Genomic DNA, 20741 nt, shown 5'->3' with positions numbered 1-20741 from the left:
AGAGGCTATTGTTCAGGTGTTCAGGAAACACAAACTGCAACATCTGAGGAATTTAATGATGCTGATTTTCCACCTCAACAGTTTGACAGGTTTGACTTTGGGCTCTCAATCCACACTTTTGTCTTTTGAACATTTCTTAAAATGTAATCTTAAGTCTCCAACCCCCTCTCCTGCTGGTTGGGTCCTTTGTGACTTTTTTTCATGATAATGGACCATCCACCTCTGCGATCAACTATGGTCACGGAGCCGTCGGCTGCTCTTTGTCAACAGATGCTTTGACAGCAATGACTGCAGCTAAGAAATGCAGCATCAGCCAATCTCTGAGACCTACATTTTTGATATGTCTGAGGTTTGGCATTACGAAATCAATAACCATCCTGAATGGGAAAGCATGACCCCCAGATAAAAGTAGGTAGAGTGTGATTAAAAACACACTAAAAGAAAACAATGTCAGAATTCAATCCACATAGGCCACCTGGCAGGGGATTTTCTGATGTGCTCACAAGGAAGTCTAGATTTATCATAAATCAAATCTCCCCCCTCCTCTCTCTGTGTCTCATGTCCAAATATTTTTGGTAAAGGGTGAGGTCAAGTACAAGTGAGACATGTCGGCCAAGGACTCCAGGTGAGTCCAGTAGAACCAGTTAAAGCAATCACGAGGAACATTTGTTTTGTGTTACTTCCTGGTTTTATGTAACTATGAAGAATGTCACTTGTCCACAGGAGGACAATTTCTATGAACTGTCAGAAGGTGGATAAACTTTCGAGTTAATTGTATTATTTGTATCGACCAGTAACATGTGTAAAAGGCTGGTGGGTAGAGTGGTCGTTCTCCAACAAGAGGTTGCCGGTTCAATCCCCACTCTGTTCCATCTGCATGGCAGATACTGAACAAGATAGTGAACCCCTAAAAGGCCCCTCATAGATGTTGAGTGTACTAATTGTAAGTCGCTTTGGACAAAAGTGTCAGTAAAAAGACATGTAAAGTAATGTAAAACCCTGTGATCTCTGTTTTTCCTTACCTTCCATATATCGTGATTAATAAGAATAATTGTCATTATTGAGTCATTATAATGTTTTTCATGAAATGAAACTGACTTTGTTTTGAATGATTTATTGAACGGTTGTTATTTTTATCATACATTGCATTTCGGCTATTTAACTGGTCTGTTTAGTAATCTTCAGACCCAAGTTCACAAACAGTAAAATAAAAAACTGTGCAATTGAACTTGATATAAATCAATAAAGCAACAAACATTGTGCTTTTACCCTGTGGACAAATTGTGAAACTGTCAGTGTTGTTGCTATGACCGAGATCAAAAACCACCGTGGGTCAGTCCGTCTGTGTCTGTGTCCAAAACAGTGACATACAAATATCTAATCATCAATATGATCTGGTGGTGACTTTGACCCATATTCATTTGGAATTTGCTTTAAACTAAAAAAAATAGCTCCTGCAGAGCTGTTAAGAATTTTATGTAGGGCAAGTTTGAGAATAATTCACAAATCTGGTGTAATGTTTTTTTTTGTTTGCTTTATTGCCAAAATATTTCTTTTGAAATTGTTGGGATCAGTAGCATTTTACAGCAACAATAATAATAGAGGAGAGCGGGGTAATGTGGGACATCGGGTAATGTGAGACACCCCCTGTATCTAGGCAACGGAACATTACGGAAATTAACGGAATGTCCTGAAGACATTCTGATAATTTCCATTTCTAGAAAACATTCTGAATTAATGGGAAATATATACATTTTACTGATATATCATTTTAGCTCGCCTAGAGGGGAGCAAATGTAAAAATGTCTCACATAACCCCGCTCTCCCCTACCCAGTTTAAAAATATATGGAAAGAAATTAAGATTTCAAGATTTCCATTACAACGACTGCTGGAAAAATAATCGGTTACATGCTCAAAAGCTGCAGAGCTACTAAATAGGCATCAAGGTGAGATAAAGGGAGTTTTCACACCTTAAGGCCTGGATGTCTTTATTACACTGTTCATATTTTGCCCAATTAACAATTTGCCAAAATTGTCTGAACGATCAAATAAAATGTTTTCACATTTCAAAAGAGTTGAACCAAGGTTCCATTGATCTGGAACTTTTGTTCGGCTTAAATTTCGGTCTGTTGGTCCTGTCCGTGTTACGAGGCATCTATTAGTTAATCAGGAAATGTACAGCTCTACTTACTGTAACAATCATAATCAGATTCATATCAATGGATTTTTCCATTTAGCCTGCGGAAAAACATGCCGCTGAACAAATGCACCGAAGGATGGCTGTCAAAATTCTCTTCCTGGTTCAGCGTTTATTTCCTGCAACCAAAAGCTTTTCTGTGACATAACAAAAACTCAGCTACTATTCATCCAATCACAGGCCTTCAAGTAGAAATGTTTGTTTTTTTGAGTGGTCAGCAAGGTAGGTAGCTGAAGGTATTTAAATGCCAGTGTCACAGTGTCTGCTCATCCTCTGCTCAGTCTGCTCATCCTCTGCTCATTCTGATCACACAGGTACTAGAAGGTAAGTTGGATGCATCCAATTATTTCAGATTGAAATATTCTTATTTGATATATTTGATTTATATTTAGTTACATGATTAAAGGTAATGTTTAGTCACTGCTTCTAATAAGTTGAACTTAAAACATTACCAATGCAGATGACACTATTGCTCTTTAATGTCATCAGAATGCTTTCCCTCCTGTTCTTCGTCGGGCTCTTTGCCAGCTGCCTGGTAAAACGTAAGAAATTAAGCCTTTTTAAACAATTGCTGAACTTTGAACGCATCCTACATCCAAGATATCTCTATTTGGATGGTTTAGTGAAGAGATGAGATTTTTCCCTCATGTCATCCTTTTTTTTCCACTTCTCCAGCCAACACGGCAGACTACTCCTACTCTGGTTCCATTGGTGGTAGTGGGATTGCCTTTGCCTCATCAGGAAAGGGAAGGGTCACAGGGATCAGGGTCTGGGAAGTCCCAGGTACTTACATCACTGGGTGAGTCTTTCTTCCTTTCATTTATTATGAAAATCTTATATTGTGAAAATGATTTCATCGTAAGATTTAAATGGCACAAATAACAAATCCTGAGATATGGTAATATAGTGATGTTATAAGTAAAAGTTATATCATATCCTCCAACCAGATCTATCCTAGTCTTCCCCATCCCTCATGCCGAAGTGTTCTTGGGCATTAATACTGAACCTCCTCAAAAATTCTGCAAATAGATGCACTGTATGAATTGATGAAAACTGTTCTGTACAGCGTTTGAGTGGTCATGAAGACTAGAAAAGCGTTATATAAATACAGACCATGAACAGACCATATATTAAAGTAAAGCATAGATTCTTCTACTCTCTGTTTCCCATAATTTCCATACAGGTCCTTGCTTAAGATGGTACCAGTGTTTATCACTCCTTTCTGTGCATTTTTTCTTTATAGTACTTTTATTTTTTAATTGAGTAAGATATCCAGACTCTATGTTGCATCTTTTTTAGTTCACTGAGTGTTTCATCTGTTTCCTTGCAGTATCCAGGTGCGCCATAACTACATTTGGTCTAAAGTATTTGGACGAGCATATGGCCCGGTGCTTGAGATGTCACTTTTTGACGGAGAGAGCATTGTTCAGGTTAGAGATTTCATCGGTACTAAAATAAACAACTACTTACAAAAAATTCTGATAATTTCAACGATTAGATTTATGATGTTTTTATTGAAATGAAAATTTCACAAGTTGTTAACATCATGTATTAACTTATTGAGTACTAACTACATCCACAAACCGTGGTAGTTTGTTTACATTGTCTCTCTTGTTTCAGGTCTCTGGTAAATACCACACCGGCGGTTATATCTATCAGCTGATATTCATAACCTCCAGAGGACGATCCCTGACAGCTGGCCAGCCTGCTCAGGTCTGCTACCTATTTTCTATATTGGAATTATCAATACGAATGCTTGTGGTCATGCAATAACATTAAAATTATATAATAATGTTGTGTTGCAGAAATCATTCAACTTCTACCCGACTCACCCTGAATCAGAGCTGCGAATTCTGAGCGGGAAACATAACGGCAATGGGATCACTGCACTGGGAGCTCACTGGGCAACTGGGTTCAATAGCACTAGCGAATAATGAGCGAGTTCAAAGCTGAGTGGTGGAGTACTAATGATTGGTTTGATGGAATAATCTAAACTTGTCACCTATCAACCTGTGAATAAGTGACCAACATGTGTTCACCAATGTGCACTAAGTAATTTCACACCACTGTTGGAGCAATACCTTTGACAATTGAATATGAAACATTGTTTTATGAGTTAAAAAACAAAGATTTAATGGTGAAGGCTTTATAATAACTCATTCTGTGACTTTGGGGTGCATTTATCCTAAACATGCACATATCAGTCTATATACTTTCTTATGTGTCACATAAAGGGGCATTTATTCAAAGCACTTTGCTCATCTGTATTCCTGAAGGAAACAAACCAGAAATGTATGTCACTTTTAATCAAAATCATATAGTATATTTGGAGAATATTCAGTTGTTATGATAAAGGGGGATTATTGAAAAGACTGTATGGTTCATTCATGCATATTTTTAATGGTTGGAGAAAATGTACAATTTGAATCTTATTAAATTCGGGTGCATGCAAACACTGTTAAAATGTGTAATAATTTCCCCTATCCATACCCCTTACCAATCGCCACTCTCCCTCCAAAATGTAATTTATAATTCACGTTTTTTTCTACGGAGGGAGGAGACAGAATTATTCATCGTTCTTATAAACTAGTTGATACATATTTTTAGGCTCTATATACAGTTATTTGAGTATGTCATGGAGGAGAGAGCCAATACAAAGTAATTGCTTGGTTAAAATCCATCAGATATTGATGTTTAAGGTTTGTTAATTGATTCCAAATGTCAACCCATGCACTGAGGAACACACAAGAAAACATCCCAGTTTCAACGTTGCCAGTGTGAGTCGGAGTGATGCAAGAAGAAATACCAGCCATTTAGACATAAACATGCATTATTCAGAGGGAATAACATTGTGCAATAATAATTATAACTATTTGTCTGTCGATTCTTCTCTCTGGATCTCTTGCTCTCCAACACACACACACAGACAGACACACACACACATACACACACACACACACATACACACCAGTTTTGGAATAGCAGCATATAAAGAAGAGGCTATTTTTCAGGTGTTCAGGAAACATGAACTGCAACATCTGAGGCATGTAATGTGATGATTTTCCTCCTCAGCAGTTTGACAAGACTGACTTTGTGCCAGAAATGTCTTTTCTGATGTGATCTCAATCCACACCTTTGTCTTCGGAACATTTCTAAAAATGTGATTTTAAGTCTCCAACCACATCTCCTTCTGGTCGGGTCCTTTGTAACTATTTTTCATGATGATGGACCAGCCACCTCTGTAGGTCAGCTGTGGTCACGGAGCAGTCGGCTGCTTTCAGATGCTTTGACAGCAATGACTGCAGCTAAAAAATGCAGCATCAGACAATCTCTGAGACGTACATTTATGATATGTCTGAAGTTTGGCATTAAGAAATCAATAACCATCATGAATGGAAAAGCATGACCCCAGATACAAGTAGGTAGGGTGTGATTAAAAACACTTTAAAATAAAACTATGCCAAAAAAATCGATCCACATAGGCCACCTGGCAGGGGATTTTCTGATGTGCTCACAAGGAATTCTAGATTTATTATAAATCAAATCTCCTCCCTCCTCTCTCTGTGTCTCATGTACAAATAGTTTTTGTAAAGGGTGCGGTGAAGTACAAGTGATACATGTCGGCCAAGGACTCAAGGTGAGTCCAGTAGAACCAGTTAAAGCAATCATGAGGAACATTTATTTTGTGTTACTTCCTGGTTTTATGTAGCTCTGAAGAGTGTCACTTGTCCACAGGAGGACAATTTCTATGAACTGTAGGAAGGTTGATAACCTTTCGAGTTAATTGTAGTATTTTATCAAATAGTAACATGTGTACAACCCTGTGACCTCTGTTTTTCCTAACTTTCTATATTGTGAATAATACGAATAATTGTCATTAGTGAGTCATTATAATGGTTTTCATGAAATGAAACTGACTTTGTTTTGAATGATTTATTGAACGTTGTTATTTTTATCATACATTGAACTTCAAGCCTTATCTCTTGATTTTTATTAGAAAATAGAGTTTACCCAGTTTAAAAATATAAGGAAAGAAATACAAATTTCAAACTTTCCATAACAACGACTGCATCTGCTAGAAATATAATCTGTTATATGGTCAAAAAACGTCAGAGTTACCAAATAGGCATCAAGGTGAAATTGAGGGCGTTTTTGGACCTTAAAGACTGGATGTCTTTATTACATTGTTTACATTTTACCCAATTACCAAATTCCAAAAGAATTTAACCAAGGATAATTTTATCTGGAACTTTTGGTTGGACTAAATTTTGGTCTCTTGTCCCTGTCTGTGGTACGATGCACCTATTAGTTAATCAGGGAATGTACAGCTCTACTTACTGTAACAATCATAAACAGATTCATATCAATTTTTTCATTTATCTTGGAGGAAAAACATGCCGCTGAACAAAATTAACTTAAATATGGCTGTCAAAATTCTCTTCCTGGTTCAATGTTTAATTCCAGTAACCAAAAGCTTTTCTGTGAAGGATAATAATCTCAGCTACTATTCATCCAATCACAGGCCATCAAGTAGGAATGTTTGTTTGTTTGTGTGGTGAGCAAGGTAGGTAGCTAAAGGTATTTAAATGCCAGTGTCACAGTGTCTGCTCGTCCTCTGCTCAGTCTGCTCACACAGGTAACTAGAAGGTAAGTTGGATGAACCCAATTATTTCAGTTTGAAAGATTCTAATTTCATATATTAATTTTTATTTAATTTATTATGATTAACATAATGTTAAGTCACTGCTTCTAATAAGTTGAAGTTAAAACATAACTAATGTAGTTGATGCTATTGCTTTATTGTCATCAGAATGCTTTCCTTCCTGTTCTTCGTCGGGCTCTTTGCCAGCTGCCTGGTAAAACGTAAGTAATTAAGCCTTATTATACAATTACTGAACTTTGAACACATCCTACATCCAAGATATTTCTATATGGATGGTTTAATCAAGAGATGAAGTTTGTCCCTCACGTCATACTTTTTTTCTCCACTTCTCCAGCCAACACGGCAGACTACTCCTACTCTGGTTCCATTGGTGGTAGTGGGACTGCCTTTGCCTCATCAGCAAAGGGAAGGATCACAGGGATCAGGGTCTGGGAAGTCCCATCTCAATACATCACCGGGTTAGTCTGTCTTCCTTTCAGTTATTAAGAAAATGTTATTTTGTCAAAATTATTCTTCGCAGGTTTTAAGTGGGACACATTTATAATCCTGAGTTGTGGCAATAATGTTATAAGTTGTTATAAATGTTATAAATGTTATAAATGTTATAAGAGTTATATAAATACAAGACCATGTACAGATCATATATTAAAGTGAAGCATAGATTCTTATACTCTCTGTTCCAAAATCCTTTCTTATTGCTTAAGATGGTACGTGTTTATCAATCCTTTTTGTGCATTTTCTTTATTCTACTTTTATTGTTTAATTGAGTAAGACATTCAGACACTTTGTATCATCATTTTAAGTTAACTGAGTGTTTCCTCTGTTTTCTTGCAGTATCCAGGTGCGCCATCAATACATTTGGTCTAAAGTATTTGGACGAGTATATGGCCCGGTGATTGAGATGTCACTTTTTGATGGAGAGGGCGTTATTCAGGTTAGAGATTTCATCTGTACTAACATAAACAACTACCTAACAATGAAGATTTTGTTTTGATAATTTCAATGATTAGATTTTTTTATATTTTCATTGAAATGACAATTACAGAATTCTTTGACATCATGTATTAACTTATTGAGTACTAACTACAACAACAAACCATGGTAGTTTGTTTACATTGTCTCTCTTGTTTCAGATCTCTGGTAAATACCACAGCAATTACATCTATCAGCTGATATTCATAACCTCCAGAGGACGATTCCTGACAGCTGGCCAGCCTTATCAGGTCTGCTACCTATTTTCGATGTTGGAATTATCAATACTTTTAATCGTGGTCATGCAATAACATTACAATTATATAATAATGTTGTGTTGCAGAAATCATTCAACTTCTACCCAACTCACCCTGAATCAGAGCTGCGAATTCTGAGCGGCCGACACAATGGCAATGGGATCACTGCACTGGGAGCTCACTGGGCAACTGGGTTCAATAGCACTAGCGAATAATGAATGAGTTCAAAGCTGAGTGGTTGAGTACTAATTATTGCTTTGATTAATAATCCAAACTTGTCACTGATCAACCTGTGAATTAGTGACCAACATGAGTTGACAAATGTGCACTAGGTAATTTCACCACACTTTCGGAGCAATACATTTGACAATTGAATATGAAACATTGTTTTATGAGTAAAGAAACTAAGATTTAATGGTGAAGGCTCTCTATTAACTCATTCTGTGACTCTGTGGTGCATTCATACTCAACATGCACAGTCTTCACATTAAGGGGCATTTATTAAACGCTCTTTGCACTAAGTATCCCTGAAGGAAACAAACCAGAAATGTCACTTTTAATCAAAATCCTATGTATTTGGAGAAGATTCAGTTGTTATGATAGAGGGGGATTATTGAAAAGACTGTATGGTTTTCATTCATGCATATTGTTAATGGCTGTAGAAATGTTCAATTTGAATCTTATTAAATTCGGGTGCATGCAAACACTGTTAAAATGTGTAATCCTTTACCAATCACCACTCCCCCTAAAAAATGTAACCTATATTGCACGTTTTTTCTATGGAGGGAAGAGACTGAATAGCTCTTATAATTTAGTTGATACATATTTTAATTTTTAAGCTCTTAATGTGTGTTAATTCATTCAACAATGTCAATCCATGCACTGAGGAACACACAAGAAAACATCCCAGTTTCAACGTTGCCAATGTGTGATGCAGATGCAATAAGAAATACCAGCAGCTCTCAGAGTGGCACAGTGATTTACAAATACTAAAGCTAACATTAACAACAAATAAGGAGCCAAACATTATTTCATCATCATTTACCCATTTCAAGATTTCTTTTTTTTTTTTTTTTTTAAACCAGCCAATTAAACGTGGTCAGTTTGAAGCTACATATTCACGGCCTGACCTCTGTCTGCATTGCGGCTTTTCTTCAGAATATTTTCAACGCTCTTTATTTGTTCACTAGAGGGAAGATTAAATGATGTAAAACTACTCGATACAAAACGTTATATCTGCTACTTAACCATTTGTGTGACTGACTATGAATGTGTTGAATCTGGTCATGAGTTGTGGTTATCTCTGCCAAGGAAGTTTTTGTTTGTTTGTTGGCAGGATGGTACAAAAAAAAATACTGAACGGAAATCCCACAACACATTTGAACTTTGCCAGATCTAGCACTTTTTGACATATTTTCCATTTTCCCAGAAGCAATTCATGGCTGTTGATGAAAAAAGGCATATTTAGGGAACTGTTATCCATAAGTGTGTGAAATTTGCTGCACTTTGATTTAATTTAAGGAGATTATTGGAGAGATATGAGCTATAGAATCTTAACCTTGAGAAGAACCACTGATTAACTGTGTCTGTAAACTAGTTTACATGACAAATAATCAAAAGAAAAACTGACTCTGTTTGTCCACCACACATACACAATATTAATTTCTTATTCTTTTGTTTCGACACAAGAGCACTGATGATTGTAAATGACTTCAGTGTGACATAACCAAGCACAAACATTTTGAAAGCAACTTTTTGTTACCTGTCAAATACTCTACATTCCATCAAGATCATTTACAGTCTTCTCTCAAGTTTAGATTGAACTGAAGCATCTTGTTCGAAGCTTGATCTCCTGTCATCTGATATTCCCTTCATGTCCATTCCTCGGTAATGCACCTCCTTGGTTGATGGGAACTTAATTACACTAGTGCTCCTCCTCTGTGGTTTTCCAGGCATGGAAACTCAGGTAGCTGCTTCCTGCATAGCACAGTGTGGTCAGAGTGGCAAAGAACTGGAGGAGTGAGAGGTTCAGAAGAGATGACAAACACAAGGAGGAAAACATTATAAATTCAGCTTGGTGGTAAAAAACAAATACTAACAAATATTCTACTATGTTATTAAGTAATATATTATCCTAGTAAATGATTAACTAGGTGAAAGGCTATAGTCACACATACCAATATCGTTCACTAAAGTGAACTACACACTTTGATTTACCACGCTGAAGGAGGTGAATGTTTTGTGACCGGGCCCTAACAACTGTGAAAACATTTGCACATATAATGGCAGGAAATCTCTTACTGTAGATGCGACCCAGCAGTTGTAGTTGTGCCGCCCCCTAGTGGCCTGGTTGACAGTCAGCGCATCTGCCACTGCTGTCGCGAGATAGAGAGCTGCTGCGCTGGAGTTGAAAAACAGGGACTAGAGGAGACAAAGACACAAAATGTGAATTACAGATAAAAAGACCAAGTAGTCCAATCCTCTTTCTGGAATTTACATCCTAATAGTATTTAACGTACTATATAGGTATGGGCTGTAGAGTAATTTTTGTGAGCTTTGTGGGTGTGCAATTCAGCACAAAGGCCTGATACTGACTCACAGTATCTTTCATGCATGTTTGTCACCACAGTGTATTCGGGATGACACTTACAAGGTATATTCTGAAATAGTTTCCAGGAGAATAGGCTTCTGTACACTAAGGAATATTTGTTTTGTTGTTATGAACATTGTCTGATGTTTAAAACGATTGTGCTGGATCTTAGATAAAGACATTGCTTCATTCATCTGACTCATCATAGGACCAAAGCATTATTCCACAGTAGTGAGCCCTAACCAGACCAAAATAAGAATTTTAGTAACTATGTTATTTCAGAAAGAGAAAGGAGAAACTGAACAGAATATAAACTCATCAAGAATAAGCAGAACAATTTCACAATGCATAAAAGAGAGATATGTTTTTAAACTTGAAACTTGTAAGAGGGATTTGCATGCACAGTTCCCTTGTATATAATCTTCTAAGTAGGCTAAAATACACTATATATTGTTTGTGGGTTCATGACTTTGTCCCAATCCAGGGGCTACATCCTTTTAAGGAAGTGAAATTAGACTCTCTGGTGTAGATTTCCTTTTTTCCTAGCAACAATTAAGTTAAAAAAATTCAAGTATAAATCCTGCTTTAGGTTGGTGTGAGAGGGATCTATCTATTGAATCCTTTGTCGCTCAGGGATGGAGGGATGCATTTGCCAGCCATGTTTGAAGAAGCCATTGAAATGGGACAGTCTCAGTGGTCAAACACAACCTCCTAAATAAAGCCCCTGAATCGGGACATAGCTCATATCTGTTGAACTTGAAGGATGTTAATACGACCACTGTCATCACAAGGCATGCATTGTGTCAAGATTGTTGACACAACAATCTTGACACGATCATGGTACGTTACCAGTGTCGTCCAGGGGACCCGTGGTATTCTCCTGTGAGCTCCAGTGAGGTAAATTAAAAACAGGCAAACTGTCAGAGCCCAGCACGAGAGGGCGACAAACATCACCCAGCAAAGAGCAGAGAGATGAAAATACTCTGTACCTCCAATGAGAATCCACACTAACATACCAAACACCTGGAAGAGAGGAGAGGAGAGGAGAGGAGAGGAGAGGAGAGGAGAGGAGAGGAGAGGAGAGGACAGGAGAGGAGAGGAGAGGAGAGGAGAGGAGAGGAGAGGAGAGGAGAGGACAGGAGAGGAGAGGAGAGGAGAGGAGGGCGATTAGGCACAAAAAATTGCTTTATGATGATTATTTACTGAAGCACAAAATTAAGTTTTCTATCTAAACCACCTGAGCAAATATTTGTCTCAGTTTCTCAGTAAAGGCAATACATTCGATGTGGGACATGAAATGTAGTATTTGAGCTGGTTGAGGGACGACTTTTCCATTTTTTTCCCCACTTTTTCTTGTGTTTTTCGATTTGTTTTTTTTTTTTTGTATTCATATGTTGTTCAAAGAGCACTTTCACATCCAGCATTTCCCCTCTCCACTGCATCAAAGAGCTGTGGTCGTCAGTGACAAAATCGCTTTGCTCCCATGCAGCACTTCACCAAACCCACCCTTCCTGTCTCACAGGATTCCGGCTGCATGTTTCATATCACAGGAAGAAAACCGGTTTCCGGTGTGAATCACAACTTCGAAACCACATCGGTTTCTTTTACACTGAAATACAAATTGATTATTTTATGAAGTTATGAAATTCAATATCTATGAATATAGCTGTATAACCTATAATTCAATCTTACAGTGTGCTGTACAATTTCCTAAATAAGCAGCTTTAGAGTGTTCAATTCTACTTATTAAAAAGTGTTACAATCAGATCGGCCCAGCCTCTGCATGGCAGCCAGCCAGACTGTATTTACAGACCGGCTGTCCTGTTTCTTTCCCTCAGCTGATTTGGAAAGGAAGGGAAACAATGAAGGAGAGAAAGGAGGAAGAGTTGTTTTGCCTCGTGTGATGGTTGGTAACTTCCTATTTTCATAGAAATATAGTTTTAGTTTAATCTATTGAATACAATTCAAGGAAAAACACAAAAATAAATGAATGCTATTATTACCCAAATAAATTTCACATTGATTAATAATTTTTTTTCCTAGTGCAAAACCTGCTTTTATATGTTTCTGTAGCCTGGATGCCAGACGAACTTAGCCCCGCCCACAACATTGAGGTCGGGAAGTTCGGTCTGGCATTGCTCCGTTGGGGAGAAACAATGCCGAACAGAAGCTGTTCGGACCAATCAAATTGTCAGGGCGGGCTTTATTCGATGATGGACAGATGATCAACAGTAATGTAATCAACTACGTCACCAAAGAGCGCTTGGGTTGAATTCGTTTTCAACCAACATGCCTGCTGCTGGAGAGCTGAGATGTGTAGATGCTGCCATTGAGTCTGTTTTAGAAGACATCGACAGCTCATTCATTTTGAAAGAGGAACAGAGAAACGCTATCAAGGCATTTGGAGTTTAGTTCATCAGATGGGTTTTTGACCACCGTCCCTGACCGGCTGCTTCAAGCGAACGAGCTCGGATCTCAATGTGTGTCTCTGAGCAAGTGGGCAGGGCAGGCGGCGGGGCTCTTTACAGTGGACCCCCCGTTCCCCCCTTGTCCATTCCATTTGGGAGACCCAGAGGTGAACTGTCCTCCAAGACCCCTCCCCTTCCCCCTTCGCACACAGCATCAAGCAGGGGCGCCTGCAGTTGCAAGGACGTCAATTTGCCAATTCCCCACACAGTGATATGATAGATAATAGAAAACCGCATCGCGGGCCAGATGATTTTTTTAAGTGCTCAGACTCATGTTTTGACTAGAATTATGAGTATGACTGTGGGGATTGTGGAGTTTGTTGTTGTTCTCATCTTTCCCTGTAGTGTCCCCTCGGCGCGTGTGGGGGTCCGGGGCGTGGCCTGATTCCTGGCGACAACAGACGAGGCACACCGGACCCGAATCATCTCATTCACCTCCTCCATAAATGCCGGGCTCGATCATCACTCCAGCGCCGGATTATTCAGTATCCTCGGTAGCTATACGACGCGACCTTCTTAAACTCAGGCACCGTGTTGGAGGTATTCTAAAACCTTGTTCTTCAACTTCTACAGATCTCCGTGTGCCTAACCGCTGACGTCGCCTCCTCGCTTCCACCCTGGACTTCTTAACCAGCCGGCACCCTGCCACTACTGCCAGCTGTTATAACTGACAAAATAAACATTCCTCTTACGAACTCTCTCGTCCGTGTCTGTTGTGGGGCCACGATCTACTAAATCCCTAACAGAATAATCCGGCCACGACATGGACCCCGCAGACACGGAGAGATTCAGACTGGCATTGGCCTCCTACGAAGACCGGGTTGGACAACAGGAGAAGACACTACTCGAGACCATGGCGGCCATCACCACACTTACCTCCCAGGTATCGCTGATCGGCAGTCGGGTGGAGCAGATAGGGTCGCACCTCGCCTCGCATCCGTCTCCTCCAGCTCCGGGTCCAGCTCCAGCACCGTCATCAGCCGCTGCTTCGGGCTCGTTTCCCACTCAGCCCCGGGAGCCTGTTATCCCCACACCCGCCAGGTTTTCTGGTCAGTCTGGTGCCGGTAGAGAGTTTATTTTTCAGTGCGGACTCGTTTTTGAGCAACAGCCTTCAACATACTCCACAGATAGGTCGCAGATAGCTTTTGTGATGAGTTTGCTTTCAGACAGGGCCGCGGCTTGGGCTGTTGCACTTTCTCATAGTCATTCTCCGGTTTGCTCTTCATTTTCCTCGTTCTCCGACGAGTTTCTCAAAGTTTTTGACCATCCGCTACGCAGCAAGGAGGCCAGTAGCCGGCTCCTGTCTCTTCGCCAGGGAGCTAACTCCGTGGCTAAGCACTCGGTGGACTTCCGCATTTTAGCCATCGAGAGCGGGTGGGACGAGACAGCGTTACAGGGGGTGTTTCTCCGGGGATTACGAGACGACGTGAGAGACGAACTAGCTGCTCGCGACGAGACCACCTCACTGGACGAGCTAATCTCGCTAGCTATCCGCTTGGATTGTCGCCTCCACGAGAGACGCAGAGAGAGATCCGGGGGTGTCGGTCATGCACCTCCCGTGACTCGGACAATGGGTCCCTTCCAACGGGGATTTACGTTTTCTCCACCACCTCCATTCGGCCCGGACAGGATTCCTCCGCGGACCACCTCTTCTTCCTCTTCTTCTTCTCCAGGCACCGAGGAACCCATGCAGCTGGGGAGGACGAGACTACCTCCACGGGAGCGTCAACGTCGCCAGCTACAGGGTCTCTGCGCCTACTGCGGGCAGGAGGGACATCTTCGTGACAACTGCCCGGTTTTGTCAAAAGGGGGGGCTCACCAACCACTGGGGGAGCGTTGGTGAGTCAGTCTTCTGTGTGTTCGTCTCCTCCTCGCCTGCTGATCAAAGGTACTGTTTCCTGGAATCAAAACTCCCGTTCGCTATCCATCTTGGTGGATTCGGGGGCAGATGACAATTTTATCGACTCAAGTTTTGTTACGCAGGCTCAAGTTCCCTGTCAGCTCCTCTCTCACCCCAAGAGGGTCTTTGCTTTGGATGGCAGGCTTCTGGCGCAGGTTACTCACCGCACAAGGCCTATTTCCCTGTTGTTGTCCGGGAATCATCATGAGGCCATTTCTTTTTTTGTTATTTCTTCTCCAACTTCCCCTGTGGTGTTAGGTTTACCCTGGCTAAAGCTACATAACCCCCACATTGACTGGTCCTCGGTGTCCGTCCTAAATTGGAGTTTATTTTGTCATGCCCACTGTTTACGTTCCGCCGTTCCCTCCACTCGTTCTATGCCACAGGCTCCTCCCAAGCCCGTGGATGTGAGCTCCGTACCTGCCGTTTATCACCACCTCCGGGAGGTGTTCAGTAAGGACCATGCTCTGTCACTTCCCCCTCACAGACCTTATGACTGCGGGATTGAGCTTCTCCAGAACGTTCCGTATCCTTCCAGCAAGCTCTATAATTTATCCAAGCCAGAACGTATCGCCATGGAGACATACATCACCGAATCGGTGGCCTCGGGTCTCATTCGGCCATCGTCATCTCCTTTAGGGGCGGGGTTTTTTTTTTGTGGAGAAGAAGGACAAGTCTCTGCGGCCTTGTATTGATTTTCGGGGACTCAACGACATTACGGTTAAAAATAAATACCCTCTCCCTCTCATTGACTCTGCTTTTGGGTCCCTTCATGAGGCCACTATTTTTACTAAGTTGGACCTCAGGAACGCCTACCACTTAGTTAGGATCCGAGAGGGGGATGAGTGGAAGACGGGGTTTAACACCCCCCTGGGGCATTTTGAATATTTGGTGATGCCTTTTGGCCTCACCAATGCCCCCGCTATTTTTCAATGCTTGATTAATGACGTGTTAAGAGACATGCTTAACTGTTTTGTTTTTGTTTATTTGGATGATATTTTGATTTTCTCCCGTAACCACCAGGAGCACGTGCAACATGTCCAGCTAGTGCTCAGAAGACTCCTGGAAAACAGGTTATATGTAAAAGCAGAGAAATGTGATTTTCATGTATGTTCTATTAGTTTTTTGGGTGTCATTGTGGAGAAAGGGCAACTCAGGACCGACCCTGCCAAGGTTAAGGCAGTGGCCGAATGGCCCACTCCTACATCAAGGAAGCAACTTCAGAGGTTCCTCGGGTTTGCCAATTTCTACCGCAGATTTATCCAGGACTATAGTATAGTTGCTACACCTCTGACGCAGCTGACGTCGGTTAAAATTCCTTTTGTGTGGTCACCTGCAGCGGAGGGGGCGTTTGCTAGACTTAAATTGTTGTTTTCATCTGCTCCTGTACTCATTCACCCTGACCCTGCCTTACAGTTTGTGGTGGAGGTGGATGCCTCGGACTCCGGGGTGGGGGCCGTGCTGTCGCAGCGCTCCACCATCGACCAGAAGGAGCACCCATGTGCCTTTTTCTCCCGCCAGCTCTCACCGGCGGAGAGAAACTATGACGTCGGGAACCGGGAGTTGCTGGCGGTGGTTCTGGCTCTGCAGGAGTGGAGGCACTGGCTTGAGGGATCCACGCATCCGTTCATTGTGTGGACCGATCATAAAAACCTGTCTTATCTCCGCTCTGCTCGTAGGCTCAACTCCCGCCAGGCCCGGTGGGCACTCTTCCTGGGGCGCTTCCACTTTACACTCACCTACCGGCCCGGGTCCAAGAACATCAAGCCAGATGCGCTGTCACGTCAGTTTGCGCTCCCTATGGAGGACACGGCTGGAGACACCATCCTGCCAGCTGCCTGCGTGGTGGGAGCGGCCAGGTGGGAGATCGAGGGTGTGGTCCAGGGGGCCCAGAGGGACCAGCCGGTTCCACCAGGCTGCCCTCCGGACAGATTGTTTGTTCCTGAGGGAGTGAGATCCCCGGTTCTGCAATGGGGACACGCCTCCCGGATCGCCTGCCATCCGGGTTTTCGGCGAACTCTGGCCCTTCTCCAACAGCGTTTCTGGTGGCCCTCCATGGCGGCCGATACCAGGGGGTTCGTCGCTGCCTGTTCTGTCTGCGCCCGAGGTAAGGCATCACATCAAGCCCCCGCTGGTTTACTGCATCCTCTGCCCATCCCTCACCGCCCGTGGTCACATGTGGCGGTTGACTTCATAACTGGCTTACCCCCATCGGAAGGCAACACAGTGATTCTGACCGTCGTTGACAGATTCTCCAAAGCAGCTCACTTCATCCCGGTACCTAAGTTACCTTCCGCCTTGGAGACCGCTAACCTTCTCATCACACACGTCTTCCGTTTGCATGGCATCCCGGTAGACATTGTCTCGGACAGGGGTCCTCAGTTCACCGCTAGGACGTGGAAGGCGTTCTGCCAGGCGTTGGGGGCGTCGGCCAGCCTATCTTCCGGATACCATCCTCAGTCCAACGGCCAGACAGAACGGGCGAACCAGGATCTGGGGTCAGCACTGCGCTGTGTTTCAGCCCGACATCCGGTTTCCTGGGCCACACACCTCCCCTGGATCGAATACGCTCACAACTCCCTGGTCTGCTCCGCCACAGGTATGTCGCCGTTCATGGTTGCTAATGGGTTCCAACCTCCTCTGTTCCCATCTCAGGAAGCTGACGTGGCAGTGCCATCCGTGGGGGAGTATCTGCGGCGTGCTCGTCGGGTCTGGCTCGAGGCCCGGGCAGCCCTGGTCCGTACTGCATCCCGCAATCAGCGAGTGGCTGACCGGCATCGCACCCCTGCTCCTGACTATCAGCCGGGACAGATGGTCTGGCTATCATCCCGGGATCTGCCTCTCCAAACCGAATCACGTAAATTGACACCTAGATACATTGGGCCATTTGAGGTCGATCGGATAATAAATCCGTGTGCGGTGAGACTCAAACTCCCCCTGTCTTTGAAAGTTCATCCCACGTTCCACGTCTCTCATCTCAAGCCAGTGTCCACAAGTCCATTAAGCCCTCCTGCGGAGCCTCCCCCACCCACCCTTATCATAGATGACCACCCGGCATATACGGTTAATAAGGTATTGGATGTACGCCGGCGTGGTCGAGGTTACCAATACCTCGTGGACTGGGAGGGATATGGCCCAGAGGAGAGACAATGGGTTTCTCGTTCCCTGATTTTGGACGGTACCATCCTCGATGACTTTTATGCTTGTTTCCCGGACAAGCCGGGTCGGCCGCCAGGCGGCGTCCCTTGAGGGGGGGGTACTGTGGGGATTGTGGAGTTTGTTGTTGTTCTCATCTTTCCCTGTAGTGTCCCCTCGGCGCGTGTGGGGGTCCGGGGCATGGCCTGATTCCTGGCGACAACAGACGAGGCACACCGGACCCGAATCATCTCATTCACCTCCTCCATAAATGCCGGGCTCGATCATCACTCCAGCGCCGGATTATTCAGTATCCTCGGTAGCTATACGACGCGACCTTCTTAAACTCAGGCACCGTGTTGGAGGTATTCTAAAACCTTGTTCTTCAACTTCTACAGATCTCCGTGTGCCTAACCGCTGACGTCGCCTCCTCGCTTCCACCCTGGACTTCTTAACCAGCCGGCACCCTGCCACTACTGCCAGCTGTTATAACTGACAAAATAAACATTCCTCTTACGAACTCTCTCGTCCGTGTCTGTTGTGGGGCCACGATCTACTAAATCCCTAACAATGACAACGTCAGGTTAATGTTTCTCTACACATCTAGATGATTAAACTGTGGAATAGAAACACCCTAAACAGAGATTACACTGTGTCTGTTTTTCAAGTTTTACATACTTTTGTGATAAATATTTAAAATTATGATGATCCTCAACGTATGATCACATGATCCAATAATAAATTGTAATCACGAGTTGTATTGTAAACTTGACATTTAGACCTGCTGATCATTTCTACAGTAATTTAAACACCTCAAAACTTTAAATCACACTTACTATTTCAGCCTGGAGGAGAACTCCCTCAGCGGTGGTGGTGAAATGCTGGTCGAAGGCCAAGGTGGAGGTCGAGGTGTTGTAATCTGGTACTGGGGGACTCCTGCGGCCCGACACCACAGCGGATCTCTCCATGGTGCACTGACACAGAGAGAGTTTGTGTTTGTGTGAGTATTTTCAGTGTCGCTGCAGCAGAGGAAGTCGTGTTCCTGTCCTGGAATCTAACAAGGACACCCCTCTATGAACTGATGTTGTAGGTCAGTCCTACATTAATAGAAACGACATGAACAAATGTTTGAGTTGTGCCCTGTCCCATTTGATAATTCAAGAAAAAAGACTTTTCTCTCATTTGTAAATTTTAAAAGTCAGTAAACTTACAAAGTAAAGCCCGCCAAAATAGGTTTACAGTTCCGTGGCTGCTTTTCTGTTTCTCCTATTGGTTGATCTCATACAAGCTTCATTTGTAGGAGCCATGATGCATTACACAACTCATTACAGCATTGCTGGGATGTAAAGTTCTATTTACTTCTTCACTCTACTAAAATACATTTTTCGGTTACATTTTACCTTTAGTAGACTACATATATCTTTAAAAATCTTTACTTTTTACTATATTTTTATAATATTTTAACTAATCAATAAGAGAAGTGACCCTACCTCAATTAATTAATATGCAAAAGTCTTTACTGTTATTGTATTAAACAAATTATACAGTATAGGCACATCTTATGATAAAGTAGACATTGGAGAATACAATACATTCATACAAAAGTACTTTTACTTATAATATTATTTAAATGCATGTGCTTTTACACAAATGAAAACATTTATGTGGTACTTTTACTTAACTTCATTGAAATCTGGATTCAGATAAATGATACTGATCGTCAAGAGGAAGAGTTGATGTCTGTGTGATGGACCAAAGTAATGCTACAACCATTGTTAACCCCTAAACTACAATTATTTACTATTTAGGTTGATATGCTACATTCATCAATCCATCACTTCTAATTTATTTATTCCCTATTCACATATCACTTTTAGTCTCATTTGGCTTAACAAGGTGCCACATCTTCTGCGCTTAACACTCAACAAGAGAAATGAAAAACATAGAAAACACAGACAGAGCCACATGTGAGGGATTCCTCTCCCAGGATGGACAGAAGTGCAATAGTGTATTTTTTCAACAAAATAATAGTATTTACAAAATTGATTAGAAGAAATAATGTTTAACATAATGGAGATGTGTGTCAATGTTTAAAGGATAAGACAATGTCCGTCCGCACATTGAGATCTATGCTCCATGATCACAATTTCTCAAATTTATGTATATATCAAATGTATAATCAATGTCGTATGTCATTATTCGACACAAAAAGAGGTAGCTAAACATTCATACAGTACCAATAAATATGCTAATATCCCTTGTTAACACAAGTAATATGTGACTAGAATATCCCTCCTATATTCCGACTAATATCTACACACACTTAACTCACCATTTTCAACAGTAAGGTCAAACGTCCAAGAGAAGAAACCATGGGGAAAACACATTCTGAGCTCGTTAAGAGGGGAATGTGAGAAATTGATGCTCTAATAAGTAATTCTGTTAATTTATAGGATAAAGATTAAAACCAGGCTTGTGACGCGCTGGTGGAGTGGTTAGGGCTGTTACAGAATCCTGTCTATGTTGAACTTGTATGTTCTCCACATGTTTCCATGGGT

General features: G+C 42.0%; 3 protein-coding genes across 3 annotated transcripts; 2 read left to right on the top strand and 1 right to left on the bottom strand.

The window, feature by feature from the left end:
• The first annotated feature begins 2483 nt into the window (after positions 1 to 2483).
• On the top strand, positions 2484 to 4140 carry LOC133964856 (zymogen granule membrane protein 16-like). The gene is made up of 6 exons (XM_062399144.1): positions 2484 to 2522; positions 2688 to 2740; positions 2874 to 2997; positions 3529 to 3628; positions 3819 to 3911; positions 4004 to 4140. The coding sequence occupies exons 2-6, from the start codon at positions 2689 to 2691 to the stop codon at positions 4130 to 4132; spliced, it is 498 nt and encodes a 165-aa protein (XP_062255128.1). The 5' UTR covers positions 2484 to 2522; position 2688; the 3' UTR covers positions 4133 to 4140.
• Positions 4141 to 6805: 2665 nt separating this feature from the next.
• On the top strand, positions 6806 to 8794 carry LOC133964857 (zymogen granule membrane protein 16-like). The gene is made up of 6 exons (XM_062399145.1): positions 6806 to 6845; positions 7009 to 7061; positions 7196 to 7319; positions 7696 to 7795; positions 7995 to 8084; positions 8177 to 8794. Exons 2-6 carry the CDS (start codon positions 7010 to 7012, stop codon positions 8303 to 8305), a joined length of 495 nt encoding a protein of 164 aa, XP_062255129.1. The 5' UTR covers positions 6806 to 6845; position 7009; the 3' UTR covers positions 8306 to 8794.
• A 348-nt stretch (positions 8795 to 9142) lies between these two features.
• cmtm8b (CKLF-like MARVEL transmembrane domain containing 8b) lies at positions 9143 to 19175 on the bottom strand. Its single transcript, XM_062399141.1, has 4 exons — positions 19020 to 19175; positions 11530 to 11703; positions 10392 to 10511; positions 9143 to 10101 (listed from the first exon to the last, which is right to left on the bottom strand). The coding sequence occupies exons 1-4, from the start codon at positions 19149 to 19151 to the stop codon at positions 10015 to 10017; spliced, it is 513 nt and encodes a 170-aa protein (XP_062255125.1). The 5' UTR covers positions 19152 to 19175; the 3' UTR covers positions 9143 to 10014.
• Positions 19176 to 20741: the final 1566 nt, after the last annotated feature.

This window comes from Platichthys flesus, chromosome 11 (assembly GCF_949316205.1).
Source record: "Platichthys flesus chromosome 11, fPlaFle2.1, whole genome shotgun sequence".
Taxonomy (NCBI): Eukaryota; Metazoa; Chordata; class Actinopteri; order Pleuronectiformes; family Pleuronectidae; genus Platichthys; species Platichthys flesus.
The sequence above is the reverse complement of the archived record's forward strand: the minus strand, read 5'-3'. Positions and strand labels throughout refer to the sequence as shown.